The sequence below is a fragment of the Lepidochelys olivacea genome, assembly GCF_965140295.1.
Source record: "Lepidochelys olivacea isolate rLepOli2 genome assembly, chromosome: 8".
In the NCBI taxonomy this organism is placed as follows: Eukaryota; Metazoa; Chordata; order Testudines; family Cheloniidae; genus Lepidochelys; species Lepidochelys olivacea.
In genome coordinates, this window is record NC_140418.1 from 6246902 (window position 1) to 6265037 (window position 18136).

General features: G+C 47.6%; 1 protein-coding gene across 1 annotated transcript in view; it reads left to right on the plus strand.

Annotated features, from left to right (window-relative positions):
- Positions 1 to 6026: 6026 nt before the first annotated feature.
- FAT2 (FAT atypical cadherin 2) overlaps positions 6027 to 18136 on the plus strand; it is a gene marked incomplete at its 5' end in the record, with an annotated part of 68595 nt that continues 56485 nt past the window's right edge. Inside the window, 2 exons of the mRNA XM_084636750.1 lie at positions 6027 to 9243; positions 9993 to 10307. Coding sequence (XP_084492876.1) covers positions 6027 to 9243; positions 9993 to 10307 — 3532 coding nt within the window. The remainder of the gene's footprint in view (positions 9244 to 9992; positions 10308 to 18136) is intronic.

Sequence of the window (18136 nt, forward strand, 5' to 3'; positions counted from 1 at the left end):
ACACACTGACCTCTGCTGACACTAGGTTGCCAACAGTGGTGGTGGTTCTTCAAATGTTCCGCTGGGACCTGGCGACTGGGGAGCTACCAGATTCACTGCACATAAGATACCAAACAGCTAATAGCTAATGGTAACTTTTGGTCATTACCAGCCTGGGCTTGATTTAAAGCAGCAACAAAGAAGCCAAATGCTCTGTTTCCTGTTACCAACGGCCTGTGAAGACCTGCCACTTCTTCAGGAATGAGAAAGAAAGGGAAGCAGGGAAAACCATAACAGACGTTAAATATGGAAGGGAAGGAAATGCAGCCTAGAGAAATCAGATGCAAAATGGCCACCTTAGGGCTGCCGCTGCTTGTTTCCAACTACCAGAAGAACATGTGTAACCCACACACCTTCTGGGTGTGGTGGTCTGTCCCATCTAGTGACACCGAGACCACTTAGAGAGAGAGAGAGATAAAATGAGTCTTCTCTACAGCCTTAGCTACTAGGCAGTTGGCTTTGAGCTCATTAGAGGCTCAGGCACTAAGCTCCCAAGGTTGCTGGTTCAATCCTGCCCGCTCATGACCGGGATCTGTCGGCGTTACACATGCTGGGAAAGGTTCCTATAAAAGGGTGAACCTACACTAGGGAGTTTAGTAGCCGCGGGACAAACACAGTGACTACAGCTCCTAGGAAAGAGCTGAAGCTAGAGATCTGAGTGGAGGCATCTTAAGGATTTTAGAGCCAGATTCCGAGATAGTTAAGGTTTTTTTGTGTTCAGATTTGTTTAAAAAATCTGCTGCTTCCTATGCTTGAAGTTTGGCACCAGTGGACGGACCCCTAGAACACACAGTCTCTTCACATCAGAACCTTTCTCTTAAGAAGGAGGAAGTGAACTTGGACGGACTTGCAGCACACCCTATCTTAAGGAGCACCATATTCTATTCTATTCTATTCTATTCTAGTGTAACCCTTCTGCCCATCAGAGTTGGCAGCAACAAGGGCCGGGTTCAATATCTAGGGGTTCCATTCCAATAACACAATGCAAACCGGCTCGAGCCCCCACCCAGTGACCTGGGAAAAATATATACCACCCCCGCTGGGCGCCTCCAAGAGGCAATACTTCCCCTCTCGCAAGCACATAGTCTGAGTGTAGCAAAAGTCTTTTAATAACAGAGAGAAACAATGTGGCATTATGTTGGGGAAACACCACCAACAGGATTCATAACACAACCCATGAGCAAAAACAACCCCACCCCAGGCAAATTGGGGCATGCCCTTTTCCCTTTGGTTCTTGAGTCCAGCAACCCCAAATCACCCAAAGTCCCAAAAGTCCAATGCCCCAAAAGTCTCTGTCCCTGGTCAGGGCAGCCCCAGAGTTCGAAAGTTTATCGGCGGAGCTTTACCTCCCAACCTGGGTGGAAATGGGACGGGGGTAAGAGGCACCTTACGTGATCTGAAGCTGACCGCCCCATAGCTCCATAGCGGCGCTCCGCCAGCCGCCCCACGAACTCCTTCGCTCAGCTGCGCTCCGCTCCGCCAGCCGCCCCACGAACTCCTTCGCTCAGCTGCGCTCCGCTCCGCCAGCCGCCCCACAAACTCCTTCGCTCAGCTGCGCTCCGCTCCGCCAGCCGCCCCACGAACTCCTTCGCTCAGCTGCCCCACGAACTCAGCTCCACGGCCCACAAGCAGCTCCTGCCATCCACACACTGCTCCGCGTCGAACTGCTTCACCAGCCGTCCCGCAAACTGCTCCACAATATATCTTCAGGCTCCCCCACTACTTAACACAACACTCAGTGATTTCAGCTCTTAGGTGAATTCAGCTTATAGTAAGGGAGCCCCAGTGCTGGTGCACTGTCAGCCCAAAGTGAGCTCAGCAGCCTATAACTAGACTTCTAATGAAATCAAAATTAGCTCTGATATTCCACAGTGGAGAGAGGAGGAAGTGCAATCAGCATGTAAGGCCCTCACCAAGGGGCCCATGCCACCAAGTACTACTACTTGTCCCCAGCCTCTCTCCATTCACACAGTTTTGGAACCCATGACCCTTGCCTAGCGAGTGCTACTTAGTTGATGGTGAATCCCTCCATCATAACAAAAGGCCACGTACAGTTCCAAGCACAGTTCCCATAATCAGGGTAATAACAATTTATTCTTCCTGCCCCAATAACAGAGACACTGGGGATCCCACAGCAGCCAAAGTGACCATTTGGGCAGCTATGGTCTCATTCTAGGCGTGGTGGGTGTGCCTATGCAAATGAGATCGGCCCCTGAAGTTCTTTTCCACAACTTGCCACACCTCACCACCAGATGTCAGGGTGGAGCTCATCCTGACACTGCTTACACTAGTGTATTCTATTCCATGCTCCGCTCTGCAGTAGCCGAGCACCATCCAGTAATGCATTAACCAACATGTCTACACATCTGTCACCTGTTTTTTTTTCCTCATCTTCTTTTCCTATTCCCACCTACCGAAAAAAAGATCCCCAGCTAGTTCCACCTCATACGCTCTGGGGAGATCTTTACTGCCCGAATTATATGAAAGCTTTGTCAGAGAAACAGAGCCCTCCCAGGATGTCCCTGGTTCCTTTCCCTTCCATCACCTTACCTAAGTAAAGGCTGACCTCACCCTTGGAAGCTCCAGAAACCATCTGTCTGAACCTACCAATGTGGCTAAAGCTTAAACCTAAAGCCTACCCAGCACTGAGGAAGCCAAGGTACTCTGCCCCACCTGAAGGGAGAACAGAATAAATGGAAATTCCATTGAGTCATCTCCTTGCACTGGAAAGTAAGAGTTCTGGTGAAAGCGAAAGGATGGCCTCATAACACTTCACTGGAAGAGGCTGTTTTTTTAATAACATTGACACCATCCGCTCTTTAAATTCTATGTGTCTCGTTACTCCTGCCCAAAGATAAACTAAAAGACAACGTGACGGTGTGACTAGGTTAGGGATATAAGAGCACAGCAGTGTTATTTGCGCTATGATTTTCCTGCATGCTCAGCTTCAGAGCTTCCCCTTTTGGAGAAGTCCAATCAAATTTAATAAGGAAGACACCAATGGGTGCCATAGATATTTAGTAGGGGTTATAGAAATTATTCTGCAAACCTATTGAATTTGACACAGGATGTTCTCTTTTCTATAGATGTCTTACATCATCCAATAGAAGAGATAGATTCTCCATTACATTCTATAGAATGGATAAAAAAAAAACCCAGAAAGATTACTGTTTTCTATTAAATTCTATAGGGCTTTGTCCCAAATGAATCTTAGCTTGGTAGTTCTCACAGTGTGGTCCATGGATGCCTTCCTTGTAATCTGCAGAAAGGAATTTTCAGGAGGATAAAGCAGTGGGAGCGAGAGGTGTTGGAAAGGCAGGTGAGTCCATGAGCAGCTCTCTTAGGAAGTGGTCAGTAGAATGAAAATGTTAGAGACCCTCTGGCTTCAGTGACTGTGCTTCCCTTGGGCCCACAGGTGGGAGAGTTTGAAAACCAGGATTATTGTCCACTCACAAAATGAAAAGGGGGAAAAAAATCTGTAGGAATTTAATTGCTATTTCAGGAGAGCAAGAAGGGAAGGGAACGTTCTAGTAATGGCTAAGTGCAAAATTCTGCTTCTACGTTTGCAAACACAGCTCCTATTGACTTTAATGGGAATTGCAGAAACACACACGTGGGGTTAGAATTCGGCTACAGTTATGTATGTAAACATAATATCAGTAGTTGTGCGCGCTGAGATAAGGGTAATTAAATTGAATGCTTTAGGGCATAGGTTAATAACGGCGGGAGTCAGGAGGAATGTTCTGCCATATGCTAAAGCATTCGGCATTGGCCCTGCTAGAGAAAAGATACCAGAAATGAAGGTTAATGGTCTGATGCCATTTGGAAAATCCTGCCTTCTTAAGTGATGTCTGTCTCTTTCACTCTTTTTAAAAAATGCTGGCTTACTCTCCTCACATGGATTGTATGAGACAAGAAACTCTTCCTGCTTTGCAGACCTATAGGACACACACACACTCAAACACACCCACATGTCCTCCTTCTAGCTTCCGCCATGACAATGTTGTAAAGGAGCAGCTTCAGACAAGTCCCTACACGCTGCCAGACTCTTGCGCTCTCTTAAGTAACAAGCAGCTCTTCTACCACAGCTCTCAGGCTTAGAAGAAACTGCATGTCTCTCTTGATAGATTGGCCTTGTCCTACGAGGGTTTTTTAAGCACATGTGTGTTGCATCGTTTGCTCAGGACTCAGTGAGTGTCGAGTTTTATAGCAGTAAAGACTTTGCCAGCTCTGTACCAAATCCACATGACATTGGCTTTTGCTTCTCATTCTGATATTTGCACTTTCCTGTGACCCAAGCCACATATCTGAGTTACCCAGGAAAGAATTTTCTGTAGTATCTGGCTGATGAATCTTGCCCATATGCTCAGGGTTTAGCTGATCGCCATATTTGGGGTCGGGAAGGAATTTTCCTCCAGGGCAAATTGGAAGAGGCCCTGGAGGTTTTTCGCCTTCCTCTATAGCATGGGGCACGGGTCACTTGCTGGAGGATTCTCTGCTCCTTGAAGTCTTTAAACCACAATTTGAGAACTTCAGTAGCACAGACATAGGTGAGAGGTTTTTTGCAGGAGTGGGTGGGTGAGATTCTGTGGCCTGCGTTGTGCAGGAGGTCAAACTAGATGATGATAATGGTCCCTTCTGACCTAAATATCTATGAATCTATATGCAAAAGCTAAACTTCAGTTGTCTTGTTCCAGTCAGTCAGACTGCTGGATGACAGGCTTTTACTTATTCATGAAGGCTGGGTGTGAATGATAGTGTCTAGCTCTTTATTGGCCATCTCAGCAAGAGAAGCTGACACACATGCGCACAAACTTGGGTTCAGATCATTTGTTCCGAATGTTTGGTTTAACTAGGAAATTGAACCAGTCCCATCTTTTAAAGAGATGAATCTTGAAAAAGCATCTGGAAAAACAAGTCCTTCTTGTTTAAATTAGTAAGGTGCCGAACAACTGGCAGGTATTGGTACTTGATATGCAATTTGAATTTAAAAGAGGAAGGAACAGTCCCAGATTGTGATCTCCTGGGATATCCAAGGGAAATAGAGGCGCCTATAAATAGCTTGAATTATCAGTGAATATCCCCAGTTTCATCCCTTAATGCAAAGAGACAAGCATTCATCTAGCTTCATAAAAAATACCCTGGCCATTTATAAACCATTGTCACCCTCACTAATAACATTTCTCCATATTAACGACACATCTGCCGCCCCATTCCTTCAGTGACGTCACAGTCACGTCTTTGTGAGAGTTACATTCATGATGATAGCGTTATTGCTCCACAGACCTGGGTGCAATGCCAGTGGAGGAACCTGGCAGCAGGGGCACTAGGATTGTAGCCACTGCAGAAACACTCGTGTCTTGGTATTCAGCAAGAGGAAGCACACAACAGCTCAGCAAGGGTTCAGTAAAATACGGGACATTGCCTCAGCAGGGTTCAAAGAAGGACTGAACGTTTATAGGAAGAAAAAGGTGACCCTGAGTTATAATAGCTACTGCTGAAAAAGAGAGTTTTGGAAGGGACAGAAAACCTCATGCACCAAGGTTTAATGCAATCTCTAGCTATTAGGGATTAGGATGAGATTAGGGCAGATTGTCCCACATCTCCCAGCGGAGGGGTTTCCCTGAGGCACCTGGTGCTGGCCACTGTCAGAGACAGGACACTGGACTAGATAGACCATGGTTCTGATCCAGTCTGGTAATTCCTGTGTTCCTATTTTGTGACATTTCCTAGAGAGTGATCATGGTTCTTTAAATCAGGTCCTGCTGGATGTGAGCATAATGCATAGTTCAATCACATCCTTAGTTTTTGTTGCATCTTCTCTCATGCTGCAACATGCGAGATTTAATATAACTGCCCCCATCCATGTTAGCTAACACACTAATTGTTTGTTCTTTGCCTCACTTCAGGGCCCAAGGAGACACCCCGCCTCACACACCATGGAATTTGCTACAAAGAAGCGTGTCCTGAGCTCTGCTTGTTTTCTGATGCATTGTCTGGCCTGCTTGGGGAGCTCTGAGAAAGGCAACTCCTCCCCCTTACATTTTACCCATCCCTTTTATAACGCCACAATCTATGAGAATTCTGCCCCCAAGACCTATATAGAGAGCTATGTCAAAATGGGCATTTACGTGACAGACCCAGAGTGGGCCATCAGGTACACAATAGCTTCTGGGGACAGCGACGGTCTCTTTAAAACCGAGGAGCACACGGTTGGGGATTTCTGCTTCTTGAGGATCAGAATGAGGAGCGGGAACACGGCGCTTTTAAACAGGGAGGTCAAAGACAATTACATGTTGATAATTCAAGCCACAGAGAAAGCCTTTGCCTATGAAGCGTGGGCCAAAGTGCTGATCCACATTCTGGACAGGAATGACTTGAAACCTCTCTTTTCACCCCCCTCGTACAAAGTCACCATCAGAGAAGACACACCTCCGAAAACTGCCATCAGCGTGGTCAGTGCCACGGATGCTGACCTGGGTCAGAATGCAGAGTTCTATTACGCCCTCCACACCCGCTCACACTTGTTCATGGTGCACCCCACCAGCGGAGTAGTGATGACGGCCAGGAGGCTGAATGGTACATACCGAGGGAAACACCAGCTGCAGGTCCTGGCTGTGGACCGAATGCGAAAAATCTCCGAGCGCAATGGATTCGGAAACCTAGCTAATCTGGTGGTCCAAGTGGAGCCATCTGCCAGGAAGCCCCCAGCTATTGCCTCAGTGACGGTGACACCAGCTGACTCAGCTGAGGACCTCCTCTACGCTACATTGTTTGTGGAAGCTAGTGGTTCAGAACCCGGGATCGATTCAGTTGATATTGTAGCCGGAGATCCAGGAAGGCATTTCAAAGCCATGAAATCCTTTGTTGGGAGCAATGAGTTCATGATTGTGTCAACCAAAGAGATCAATTGGTTGGCTAATCCGTCTGGTTTCAATCTAAGTCTGCAGGCCAAGGACAAGAGCAAACCACCTCTGTGCTCACAGATTAGAATTATCCACATACCTCCTTCCAAGTATGTCTCTGCCAGATTTCAGCAGGAAGTGTACAGAGTCCAGCTCAGTGAATTTTCCCCACCTGGGAGCCAAGTTGCTATGGCTAAAATCACCCCAGTCTTTCCAAATCTGAAGTATATTTTGAGACCCACTCTGGACAGCACAGGGTTTAAAATCAACCCTCAAACTGGGCTCATAACTACAGTCAGAACGATGGACTTCCAAGACCAGTCTCACTTTGAACTTGAAGTTACAACGGCCAACAGCCAGGCCTACACCACTGTTGCCATTGATATCATTGATTGCAACAACCATGCTCCAACTTTTACTCAGTCTTCCTATCATGGCACCTTTGATGAAAACGTCCTGCCTGGCACCAGTGTTTTAACAGTGATGGCTACAGACCATGACCATGGGGAGAACGGCTTTGTCACCTACACCATAGCCAACGAGAAAGAAGTTCCATTTGTCATTGACCCATACTCAGGCATCATCTCCACCTCCAAGCCAATGGACTATGAACTGATGCAGAGATGGTACCATCTGCGTGTGTGGGCATCAGACTGGGGATCCCCCTTCCGCCACGAGACCGAGGTTTACGTTTCCCTCATTCTGAGCAACCTGAATGACAATGCCCCAGTATTCGAGAAAGCAAACTGCAATGGAAGCATCCCATGGGACTTATCTATTGGGCACCCCGTGGTCACAGTATCTGCCATTGATGTAGATGAACTGCAGCACGTAAGATACCAAATCACGTCTGGCAATGAGCTTCAGCATTTTGACCTGAATCCTGTCTCTGGAGTCATTTCCCTTAGAACCTCTCTCAGAGATCTTCCTGCTGGGCAGTCACCCCTCTACTCGCTGAAAATAACTGCAACAGATGGAGAGAACTATGCTTCACCTACATCTGTTAACATCACTGTGGTCAGCCCTGGCTTCCCAGTCCACATGCAGTGTGAGGAGACGGGGGTGTTGCAGCAGCTGACGGAGAATATAATCCACTCCATCAAGTCTCTGTCTAAGGACCAAGGCTTGGAGGAGGAAACCTCTGTGAACCAGTATCATGTGAATCATCATTCACCTCAGTTTGATGACAACTTTCCAAGGTCTATCGATATCATAGAGACTGCCCTAGTCAACTCAACCATTGTTGACCTTGCAGCTGTTGACCCTGACACTGGCTTTAACGGCAAACTGGTCTATGTGATCACTGATGGAAATGAGGACAGTTGTTTTACAATTGACATGGAGATGGGTCTCCTCCAAGTTCTCTCACCTTTAGACCATGAACGAACCAGTTTCTACATCCTTAACATTACTGTGTATGACCTTGGCACTCCTCAGAGGTCATCATGGAAACTCTTGGCGGTGAATGTGCTGGATGCCAACGACAATGCTCCTAAATTCCCACCAGGTACATATGGGGTGGTGATACCAGAAGATGTAACAACAGGGACAGTTATAGCACAGGTGAAAGCAGAAGATGCTGATATGGATGACAATGGGAAGGTAAAATATTCCCTTCTCACCCCCACTGATAAATTCGTCATTAACAGTGTCACCGGGGAGGTGACAGTGACTGGCCCCCTGGACAGAGAACTGTGGCCTCGCTACGTGCTAAAAATAGAAGCCAGGGACCAGCCTAGAATGGGCCACCAGCTGTTTTCAGTCGCTGATCTGGTTGTGACTTTGGAAGATGTAAATGACAACTCCCCACACTGCATCCCAGCCCTGAACCATGTGAAGGTCCCTGAGGACCTGCCCCTGGGGACCATTCTGCTCTTCCTGGAAGCCTTTGATCCTGATGCTGGCTCTGGGGGAGAGCTAAAATACAGCCTTATCAACAATGAGGAGAGGACATTCCACATGGAGAGGCTGACGGGGGCTCTCTGGCTGGAGAAAGAGCTGGACTATGAGATGAGGAACTTTTACAATCTGACCATACAAGTCAGCGATGGCGGGAGGCCCATCTCTCGCTCTTCATTCTGCCACGTGGCGGTTGATGTCCTTGACATCAACGAGAACCTACACCCTCCTCGCTTTGCCTTCTTTGTGTTCAGCGGTGGGGTGCAGGAGAACAGTCCCGAGGGTACATCGGTGATGATGGTAACAGCTCAGGATGGAGATAAGGGGCAGGATGGAGAACTCCAATATTTCATCCGAGAGGGCACTGGCCTGGCTGTCTTCCGCATTGAAGAGGACACAGGTAATGACAGGCCAGTGTAAGGGTATGTCAAGGGGCACCGTGAAGGTTGGCTTAAATGACATCCTGTGGTTGGTCTGAATTTTGACCCACCGGAACCTTTCTGTATTCTGTTTGCAAAGTCCGTAAGCTCAAATCACCCTTGCTTGTGCAGGGAAGTGCAACGTGCAACCCCATGCGCTAGCAGTGGCAGCTGCTCCCAATGGGAATTCACCAATGTGTGGACCTCCTGCCTCCCTAAGGGGCTCTGCAAGGGGAAGATACCTTGCAAGAGCAGCCAAAGTCCCATAACAGCCCCACTACCTGCAGCTGCTCAGGGATACTTGGGATTGGTATATGTCCCAGACACACTTTCCCTGCCCCCGTCCTGGTTTTCATTGCCCACATCCAGGGCTGCCTGGGCCAGCCATAGGCCCCACAGCAGAGTGAGGTTTGCGTGCACCTTGTTCACCTGGACTGATAGAGTATTAAATCATGACTCACTTCAGTCATCAGGGTCTACTGCTGCAGCATTTCAACCCTTTTTCTCCCCCTCCACCACCCTAGAACCCCAAGGTATGCAAGCTTCATCTCCGAGATAAGCCTGACCTCATGCACCAGATCCAGTGCTGAGACTCAGATCTCCTGCATGGTAACACAGAACTGCTAGTGGACCACACACAAATTCCAGCCCAGAGTTTTTAAGGGGATTGTTGTGCAAGTTTATTGGAGTTCTTGGAATCCATTGAAAGAGCTTTTGGTAATTCTCCTAGGTACAATTCAGACTGTGGGACCACTGGACCGAGAATCTACCTCTCACTATTGGCTGACAGTGTTAGCTGTTGACAGAGGTTCAGTTCCTCTGTCCTCTGTGACCGAAGTTTATATTGAAGTCACCGACATCAATGACAACCCGCCCCAGATGTCGAGACCAGTCTTTTATGCCTCTGTCATGGAGAACTCCCCCATGAATACCTCTGTCCTTCAGCTTGATGCCAGGGACCCAGACAGCAGCTCTGCAGGGAAGCTGACTTTCCAAATCATAAATGGAAATCCTCAAGGGTTCTTCACCATTAATCCTGTCACAGGTAAGGATTAAACAGCCTCAGTGTCTCCATAGCACACATGGAGTGTTGCACAGAGCATACTCAGTTCAGGAGAGTGCACAGCTGCTAAATTACAGCTGGCCTCTGATGAAGTAGGGCAGTTTAATGGTGACTTCTTTCAAATATCCAAATCCTCAGGTACAGTGTCTGCTAAGAGGCCGATTGTCTGTCACTGGCACTCCCACAAGCTGTAACAATCTTTATCTGCAGCCAAGTGGCTCTCAGAAAGAAACAAGATTGTTTTACCTCTTTGAGAGCATCAAAGAGACACAAAGAATTTGTTTTTAATATTTACAATCAACTGCCCCACTGAGCAGCGTAAGCCAGTGGCAAGTGTATCGGCACCAGCAGGAAGTGTCCTTTTGGAAGGTACTCTTTGGTTATAGAACAGGATGATCACCCTACGACAGGCTCAATAAAAACAAATTCTGTTATACCTGGGGACTCCTCTGGTTCGCCAGTGCTATTGCTAAAGCTTATCCTCCAATAAATTGGTTAGTCTCTAAGGTGCCACAAGTCCTCCTGTTCTTTTTGCGAATACAGACTAACACGGCTGCTACTCTGAAACCAGTATTGACTCAGCCTCTTTCTGCCATCACTCCAGACTACATCTTTTATCTCAGCATTAATTGCCAGATCTGTGAGAGCCTTCCAAAGCCCACTGATGCTCAGTGTAAACAGCTTCCCCAAATTATGGTAGTCTGACATGGGGCCGGTCTGAAAATGAAAGCTCTGCCAGGCCTCTCACTATATCAGCTCTTGGGAACTGGCGCAAGGAGGGCAAAGAATCTGACTATGGTATGGGGTTGATTAAATGAGTCTGGCATGGCAGTACCAGGATAGTGCAACAGGTTAATGTTCCTTGCTCTCGGTATGCTACGGCAGCTGGATGTACTGAAGAGGCAAGTGAAACTAACTTGGCTCTTGGCAATGTGTGTTGCTCATCAGTCTCTAGTAACCCCTTCCCTGGCTTGTTAAGATGTTGAGCTATTGTAGGGTTGACCATGTGGGGGAGGCAGGTATAGTATAGTAAATGGTAAGAACCTCCAGGTTTCAGTAGAGACTCTTTTTGTACTCCCTGTAAGATGGTACTGTATGTTGGCCACAAATGGTGACATGCTGGATAATATCACGGAGTCCTCCCAACCATCTGTCTTCTTCAGCAATTGCAGTTCTACATTCCTCTGCACCCCTGGTAACTATGCACTCTGCTAGAGAGTTGCAGCATCCACGTAAAAACAATATTTTAATTTTACGTTAGAACAACCAGGCTAAAATCCAAATGAGCTGACTCACCTCGAAGGGAAATGTCTGTACACAAACAAAAAATGCGTGACTCACATATAAGCCATCTCCTGTCCCTCTCTCTGTATTCTCCATCTCAGGGGTTGTGTGCATCTGATGAGAGGTGACCTTATCACTTGGTGGGAGGACTCTTCTTTAAACTCAGAGCTTGGGAGCAGTGAGAGGACCTGCTTCCAAACTTGATCTAGCTTCCTTTCTCTTCCCCTTTACTTGCATGTCATCCAAAACGAAAACGATTGCCTGGAAACATTGGTATGCACCCCTAGGTTTACATGCAAGTATATACAGAATTTAAAAAGAAGACATTGATTGCTGTTGCCAGATAAAGTCACAGCTTGTCTAAATTTCTGGGCTGTAGACAGTTTACACAATGCTGATTTCACGATGAGGAAGGGAACGTGTTGGTTGCCCCACTAAAGTGGCTACAAATACAATCTTCTTGTGTCTCATCCTGAGGCTACCGATGGCTGGAAAGTGGTGGAAGGCGGAATCCTGATCTTTGTCGTCAGTGATGATTTATAGTGTGTTTGAGATGGGGATCTACTTGACCCTCTCCGGACAGTGAAAGCCATCATAGTTGTGCAAGAAACAACCACAAAAAATTCACTGCAAAATGGGTGACTTTACCTACATTTTAAGAGAGAGGAAAAGGGCCCAGAGAAGTTTCTGGCACCATGAATCCTCTAGAGCTTTTAACACACTCTGAAGAGTTTTTTCCAATATTCTAGCTCTTTATTCTACATGCTTTTTCAAAGGCAAAAAACGCCTCTCTCTCTCTCTTTACTAAATGGAGGAAAGACCATGAAAGGTTCTAGAAGGGTTTACATTCCAAAACCAGTGATCGCTTCCAAATTCTACCACACTTACTCTGAGATCACCCCAACATTCAAAGACAGAAGAATATTTTGAGTGATTGAATTTGCTGAGGCAGAAGTGTCTGTGACTGGACATGACTGGGAGTCTTTACTTTCTTTATGTTCTTCAGTTACGAGCTATGAGTAATTTCAAGCGGAAGCCACAGAGTCTATTGTTGTTAGTCATGCAATTTGAGCAAATACTGAAGAGATGAGAGTCGGCACAAAGGTTTCAGAGTCATGAGCCAACAGCACACTTAGAAGGAAACTTCTTAAACTTGAAGAACACCACAGTCTAGGTCTCCAGAAATACATAGCCCATCATCTCCCTAGTAAAATGCTTTTGTTCAATGGACAAATACGAGTTTATGTTACAGTGGCACTGGAAACAAATCAGAAAGATTCAGTCTCAAGGATCAACCAGGCTGAAATGCCCCCACATCTCATAGAGAGGGAATGACCACCCGAGTACGGAATGCACCCTAAAGGTCCCTGCCCCACATCAGTCCATAATTCACCCTCTCCCCATTTCTGGTTAAGACCCTCCCATAGCTGCACTCAGGCACCAGCCAGACACCGTTCTGAAAATCAACCAGCAGGAGGGCCTGGTAGATTGATGCCCATCAACACAGTCCTCCCCCACAAGCCCAGCTTCACCTTGTCAGCAATGCCCATGCATTCTGGCAGCTAGCGGGAGAGAGCCAGGCATACTGGGCTTTGGCTTGCACTGCGAGGTTAGTGCTGGGTCAGACTGAGAGCTCTGTGTACTGAAGGCATCTTCTGACCCACACAACAGACAGCAACCTCTCCTTAGCCACACTGCACTCACAAACCCTCTGTGTTACCTCCCCCAGCCAGGAGGGCCCCCACCTCCAAAGGCTAGGTGGTGTTTCAGACTCCATGCCCATTCAGTCCTTATCTGCTGGGAATGCCAGGAAGGGCACGAGTATAGCCAACCCAAACCCAACCCCTTCTTGCTAGCGCACCAGGCCTAGCCCCGGAAAGGTTTTGTAACCATCTGGCATTTGAATTCCCTCACCTTTACTGATAACGTTGTCTATAAAGAAAGGTTAATTTACTCTCTGCCCTTAGCAAGAACCCCATCACCTGTAACAACCAATCAGCTTCTAACCCTCACCCCATGCTATGAGATGTGGCAGCAGGAGATAACATGTTCAAACAAGCCCGTCCACCACAGGGCACTGCAGATCTTAAGAGTGCAGGTGCCTTGCCTGGGAAAGAGAATTGCTGCTTTCATTTACTATATTCTTACTTGCTCTTTTCTTGATAAGGTTTCTGGTGCTCTCCTGAGCTGAGATGGGCAGGTCTCAGTATAGTTCCCTGTGGACAGAGGGCCCCCTCCCCACAGTTGTCATTTTGCTGGTGGTCTCAGAGAAGCCAAGAATTGCAGGGGCCACAGAGGTTACGCTCCACCTCTCAGTCCTAGAGGGAGGTTCCTCCTGTTCGGAGTTGAGACACACTAGCAGATGCAACCCACACTGGAGCTGTTCTGTGGAGGGATAGTCCCCTTTAAGTCATTCTCTCAGAGCTACAAGGTTTGCACGGAACAGAAAGGGCCCCCCTAAGAATGACCCCTTAACAAGGGGCTTTCCCAGACAGCATAGAGCAAGTATAAAGGATTCAACCCTGTCCCCCTTCTCGGATACCTGAGAGAGGGTGGAGAAGAGGGGTAATAAACAAAGGTTATTGTTTAATAAGAAGAGGGAATAAACACAGTGAAGATGAGAGCTTCCTGCCTCTGGCAATGGAATATCCCCAGCCCAGCCTAGCAGATGGTGCAGTGGAGTTTTTGTGGGTCATAGTTTTAGCTGGAAACTTTTGCAGACATCTACATTGGATATGCCTAGTATTTAGAAGTCATTCTTTGATGTAAATTGTGTTCTAGTGTATGGGGAGTTTGCAAGTGGAGAGGGGGTGTTATGGAGGGAATGAGGATGTCAGAGTTACAGGGTGGTTTTGGTCACTTGTCCTGAAGACAAGCAAATGTAGAATACGTGGTATCCACTTTGCCTCAGAAAACTGGTATCTTCTTCCCTTCCCCAACTACTCACTCAGCCAGTATCTCTTCATCGGAAACATCCTCCATCTCTGAGCTCTCTGCTACTACTGGGTTCCTGTATCCAGAGGGGCTACTGCTTCCAGAAACCGATTTCTTTCCCTGTGTGTTTCTTACCATGGAGGGAACCAGAAAGACTTGCAGACATTGCTCCCCTCCCTCTTTAAACCTGAGTTCCTCCTTTCAGGAGACCAGGGCTGGGGAACATGCCTGTCTCTGAATCCATTCTCCTTATCTGCTACCTATCAGCTGGGCTCCCAGCCCATTCCCTCTGTGCAGATCTAAGGGTGCTTTGAGACTTATGGGCACCTTATTCTCAGGGAGGAAAAGGTCACTTTCTGCTTTAGTGCTGTGAGCTCAAATGGTGTGTGGTCTTGTAAGTTAGCTACATTGGCTATAAAAATCCCCTGAACAGGAGGCAGCTGGGAGCCTAGTACCTGAAGATCACTGTGGGTTTATGCTTAAAGGTAGGCATAATTTTCTCCAGCTCTGCCTTTTCAGAGGACAGCCGATATTCTCTATGACTTGCAGTAGCTGTGTGCCCTCAGATATCATAGAATATCAGGGTTGGAAGGGACCTCAGGAGGTCATCTAGTCCAACCCCCTGCTCAAAGCAGGACCAATCCCCAATTTTTGCCCCAGTTCCCTAAATGGCCCCCTCAAGGATTGAACTCACAACCCTGTGTTTAGCAGGCCAATGCTCAAACCACTGAGCTATCCCTCCCCCCCAAAGATATGTATATCTTTGTCTTGGAGGAGGCGAGGCTGAAAGTCTAGCCGTGAAGCCGCCTGTCTATAATGACCCTGTAGCAAGCAGCACCTGCCAATCATGCTCAGCATGTTGTCTTCTGTGACATCCTCCTACAGACACAGTAATCAATGTCATTTGTGGGTCTTCAGACTTTGATTTTAAGAAGGACATCTGAGCAACAACATATTTGCTCATGGGCTGCTTTGGCGTATAACATCCCCAGTCTTTCCCCCTTGATTTTGGGCTTTGTTTTAACCCAGATCTAATACACCTGTTTTCTGCTCGGTCCCATTGAGCACATGTTGCCCATCTGACTGCAAAAGGTTTAGGAAACTGCTGACTGTTGTAACATCAATAGTGCAGTGTCGTTACATGATGCTGGCAATACTCGTGGGGTGGATTTTTCTTTGTCACCTCTAAACAGAGGGCTGCATACAGCACTGACTTGCAGATGAGACTGGATTTAAAGTCCTTGTATAAGCTGAAGCCGGAATAAGTCTTGGGTTTCTATCCCCATGCTCCTGTGACAAGCCTTTACATGCGCGGGTTTGTTCCAGCTGCAAATCCTCCGGCTTTTATTACCAAATCTCACATTCCTGGATTTGACTCTTGGAATTAGGAACTGGAGACACAAGCCAAAGAGGTGCTTATGAAACCACCCCTCGCTCGGATCACCTTTGCAGTGACCTCGGTTGACCTGAGCACAGGAGATCCCTCTCTTCAAAGACAAACCATGGTTCTAAAGAACGCTGGAAAGCATTTGCTTCTTTCCAAATGAATTACAGCCGTGAAGACTGTGTTCACTCCTAATCAGCAATATGCAGGGCAGATCTGATGGTGTCAGGGGTGACCCTGATACCAGGGAAACCATTCTCATCATGGAAAGCACTCACTGCTGACTTCACTCAAAATGCTGAAATTCAGTGCAATCAGCATCTTACTTGGCATCCTTAAAGGAACAGTACTTGGAGCAATAGGTCATCTCCACACACTTCTTCCACTCACTGCATAATCAGTTTGTGGAACTCACTGTCACAAGACATCTCTGAGGCCAAGAGCTAAGTATGATTTAAAAAAAAAAGGGCTGGATATTTATATGGAGAACGAGAGCATCCACTGTCACCTTAGATGGAACCATCTTACATTGGATAAGGGATATACATTGTCATGCTTTGGGGAATAAGCGAATCATGAACAGGTTAGGAAGAAGTGTCCCCTGTATAAGGGACTGGCAGCTAGAACCCAGGTCTGCAGAGCCTGGAGCAGCAGATATTCCCACAGTGCCGCTTGGCGGCCATAGAGAAGTAGAGCCAGGGGACAGGATGGAGGATAGTACAGGAAGTACAGCCAAAGAGATCCAGAGTGACAGTGTCTGATTGGCCCAGTGCCCCTACTTAACCCCAGGAAGTTGTCTGGGCAACCGCACAAACCTTGGCCTGCTGTAATGCCAGACTTCACCTGGTCTCTGTCTCCATCCTGACTTCGACCCCAATTCCTGCCTCTCGATTCTAACCCAGTACTGCTTCTGATCTCCAGCCTGACTCTGATTCTTGCAGACCTCAGCCCAGCTGTGACTGCTAGGCCAGACTTCCTGCACCCCCATCCCTTATACCTGCTGGCAAGCTTTGTCCAGAATTGTCCACTTAGGGGTGGTTCTTGAAGCTTCCTTTCATGCGTGTGGTACTGGCCACTGTCAGAGACAGGATGCTGGAATGTATGGACCCCTGGTTACTTCCAAAGTCCCCATGTTCCTACTGGGCTAATGTCATCCCAGGTGTAACTTTTTAGGGACCAGTTGCACAGCCCTTACTCACCCTGGTGAAGATATGTGTTTTCCCCCTTCTGGGATATCACAGTCTTTCCACATGAACTGTCTCAGGCAGCCTTCCCATCCACTGCCCAGGCTGTGCCACTTCCCCAGTGCCTGGCAGGGGAACCTAGGCCTGCCCACTACTCTGGGTTCCAGCTCAGGGACCCTCTAATCACCAGCCAAAGTCTGCAACATCCCAAACATTGCTGCCATTTCCCTGAGCCTTTTCCTACTCCATCCCTATCAGGCTTCCGCTCGACCACCCTTCTAGGTAAACTCTTCCTTCAGGGCCAGGATCCCAGTTCTTTCTCTCTCCCCCTGGGTCTCCTCCTTTCCCTCTCTAAGCCCAGAGAATGACTGCAGGCTTCCACACTGCAGCCCCTTTCTGCTGTAAACCTCCTTGCTTTATACTAGCCCCACCTGCTCCTACTCAGCTGGGCTCCATCCTTAATCAGGGCTTGCTCATCAAGGCTCATCCTCCCTCAGATGTGGCCTATTGCATTACTTAACCCCACCTGGGCCACATTAACCCTTTGTTGTCTAGTGTGGGGTGAGCATTCCATCACAGGGAGATATAAGGAAAGAGGGGACCGTTAGATCGTCTAGTCAGCCCTCCAGTATGTCACAGGCCATTATCTTTCACCCAGTTGTCCCTTTAATGAGCCCAATAACTTGTGTGTGGCTAAAACATATCTTCCAGAAAGGCATCTAGTCTGGATCTGAAGACACCAAGAGATGGAGAATCCACCATTGCCCTTGACAGTTCGTTTCAATGGTCGCTGTTAACAATTTGTGCCAAAAGAAAGAAAGAGGGAGAAGGGTCTAATGAGGGGGTAAAATGGGAGAGCAGAATAAAAGAAAGAGGGTGAGGTAGAGCAAGAAAGCACATGGGGGGGGGGAAATGAAAGAGGGAAGGGGACAACAGAAGGGAGAAAGAGGATTTTAGGCAAACTACCTTCTCCTTTTTCAGGGCCTTGTGGTGAAAAATTCAGGTGCCCTTGACCTTGGAGCTCT